This window comes from Arachis ipaensis, chromosome B3 (assembly GCF_059453495.1).
Source record: "Arachis ipaensis isolate K30076 ecotype BB chromosome B3, ASM5945349v1, whole genome shotgun sequence".
In the NCBI taxonomy this organism is placed as follows: Eukaryota; Viridiplantae; Streptophyta; class Magnoliopsida; order Fabales; family Fabaceae; genus Arachis; species Arachis ipaensis.
This window is the reverse complement of record NC_142438.1, coordinates 20,181,287-20,183,376: the sequence shown is the minus strand read 5'-3', so window position 1 is coordinate 20,183,376 and position 2,090 is coordinate 20,181,287. Positions and strand designations below refer to the sequence as shown.

Genomic DNA, 2,090 nt, shown 5'->3' with positions numbered 1-2,090 from the left:
TAAATATTTTCGTGAATAAAATTCTATGGACCATATACAATGTTTAATTTAATTTGCAGAGATAATTTTTCACTGATTAGATCATACATATATCCACATATATAATTGTAAACTTTAATTGAACTTTTTTTGGCACACATGAATAAAGCTGATAATAGAGCAAAACTTTTCTAAATAGTAGATCAATAATTACAACCTCAGCTTTCTTTTTCCCTCTTCCTCCCCTCTTATTTATGTTCTAATAATACTCTTTAACTCATTCACTAATAAACTAGCCCAAGTTTCAAAACCCTCGTTATTCAATTAAGAAAAACCATTATTCAAAACATTTTAAGTAGCAGCTGCAATAATAGTAAAACTCACGTATAATTATTTTTATGTATAATTAATAATTTAAAAATTAAAATTGTTAAATAATTTATTATTTAACAATTTTCAATTATTAATTTCACATAAAAATAATTACACGTGAATTTTACCTTTTAATTACTCTTGACAATAGAAGATGAAAATTCCAACATTATTATAGCAATTTTTTTAATTTAAGATTTTATTCAATGGAATAAGCTAAGATGTTGATCATACAAATGAGTAGTACTTGGAGTGCTCCAAGGATCTGACCCACACAGCGTTGTAAAGTATTCAGATGATGGAGGCATAAAAGGAATGTGGGACACGTCATCAGATTCAGACACACATGGCTGGGTCCAAAAACTTTCCATCATTGTTGGTTCAATCAAGAAGCTCCCAAACTCTTTCTCCAGATCAAACAAACTTGATGTACTGTTGTTGGATGATAATTCCAACTCTTCATTTTCATTGGGTACTGAGATTTCACAAGGATCAAACACATTGCTAGTACTACTAGGCACTGTTACTGTTTCTTATTCATACAAGATTTCAGCAAGATATGGTTCTGTCCAGAAACTTCCATCCAGAAAAGCGAAATCGTCGTCTTCAAGAACCATATTGTTCTTATTATTATTATTGTGACTTTGATCCCAGGAAGTTATGGAGGAAAATTCACTTGAAGATGACAATGGTGATAATGGTGAAGTAGTAGTAGTGTTGCTCTCTGCTGAGATCTGAGTAGTTTCTTTGGGTTTGGATTTGGTGGCGGTTTCGGATTCTTCTTCATTGGTTTGGAAGCGCTTCTTGAGTGTGGTGTGCCAATGGTTCTTGATTTCGTTATCAGTTCTTCCAGGTAGTTCCGCAGCAATGGCAGACCATCTGCAAGTAACGGAACCATGAATCTTGATCAAATTAATGTTCTAGTAATTTTGAATCCATTAATTTAAGTAGAATGTCACAAAGACACCATTAATTACCTATTTCCAAGTTTAGAATGCAATTTGATTATGCAAGCTTCTTCCTCTTGAGTGAAGTTCCCTCTTTTGAGATTAGGCCTTAGGTAATTCATCCACCTCAATCTACAACTTTTCCCACACCTAGCCAGTCCTGAAAATTTTTAATTAATACAAAACAAAATCCTATTAATTAATTAATTACGTCAATTTCTCACTAATCACCAGAAAAAGAGGGTAGAATTAGTACAAGTTAAGTTACCTGCAAACTTAGGCAATTGGCGCCAATTCCAGCTACCATACCTAGTAACATAGGCAATTAACTTCCTATCTTCCTCAGGAGTCCAAGTTCCTTTCCTCAATCCACTCTTGTCACAAGAAGGTGTTCTAACCATCTTCCCTTCAAATTCAATTGAACCAAGTAATTATTAACAACACACTAAGGTTGTTACCTTAGTGAGTAGTAGTGTTTAGTTTTTAGTTTGTATTTGAATCTTGTAGTTCTAATTGTGGTGTGAGAGAGTTAGAATTAGAAAGAGAGGAACACAAAACAAGAGCTATTGATGAGTGTGGGTTTCGATTTGGTCTCTGGCAGCCACTTATATATATGCATGACGCGTCACGACCAAAACGTGTTACATGCTTTATGGTATTTATTTATTTCTTTATTTTACTACACTGATTTTAATAATTAAAAGATTCCTTTGACTTCCAAATAAGGGGGGTCTTTCTCAATTAGATAGCTATGTTATGTTATGGGGTTATGTTGTGTGCTTTCATCACACT

The 2,090-nt window shown here is 33.2% G+C and overlaps 1 protein-coding gene across 1 annotated transcript; it reads right to left on the bottom strand.

Moving 5' to 3' along the window:
- Positions 1-392: 392 nt before the first annotated feature.
- LOC107629909 (transcription factor MYB14) lies at positions 393-1,882 on the bottom strand. Its single transcript, XM_016332853.3, has 3 exons — positions 1,567-1,882; positions 1,329-1,458; positions 393-1,230 (listed from the first exon to the last, which is right to left on the bottom strand). The coding sequence occupies exons 1-3, from the start codon at positions 1,697-1,699 to the stop codon at positions 885-887; spliced, it is 609 nt and encodes a 202-aa protein (XP_016188339.1). The 5' UTR covers positions 1,700-1,882; the 3' UTR covers positions 393-884.
- Positions 1,883-2,090: the final 208 nt, after the last annotated feature.

What these genes read in the sequence shown, in the direction of transcription:
- LOC107629909 (XM_016332853.3), bottom strand. Translation starts at nt 1,699, where the DNA reads ATGGTTAGAACACCTTCTTGTGACAAGAGTGGATTGAGGAAAGGAACT. An exon ending in CCAATTGCCTAAGTTTGCAG is followed by an intron (nt 1,459 to 1,566) that starts GTAACTTAACTT and finishes AAAAATTTTCAG; the next exon opens with GACTGGCTAGGTGTGGGAAA. An exon ending in CATTCTAAACTTGGAAATAG is followed by an intron (nt 1,231 to 1,328) that starts GTAATTAATGGT and finishes CGTTACTTGCAG; the next exon opens with ATGGTCTGCCATTGCTGCGG.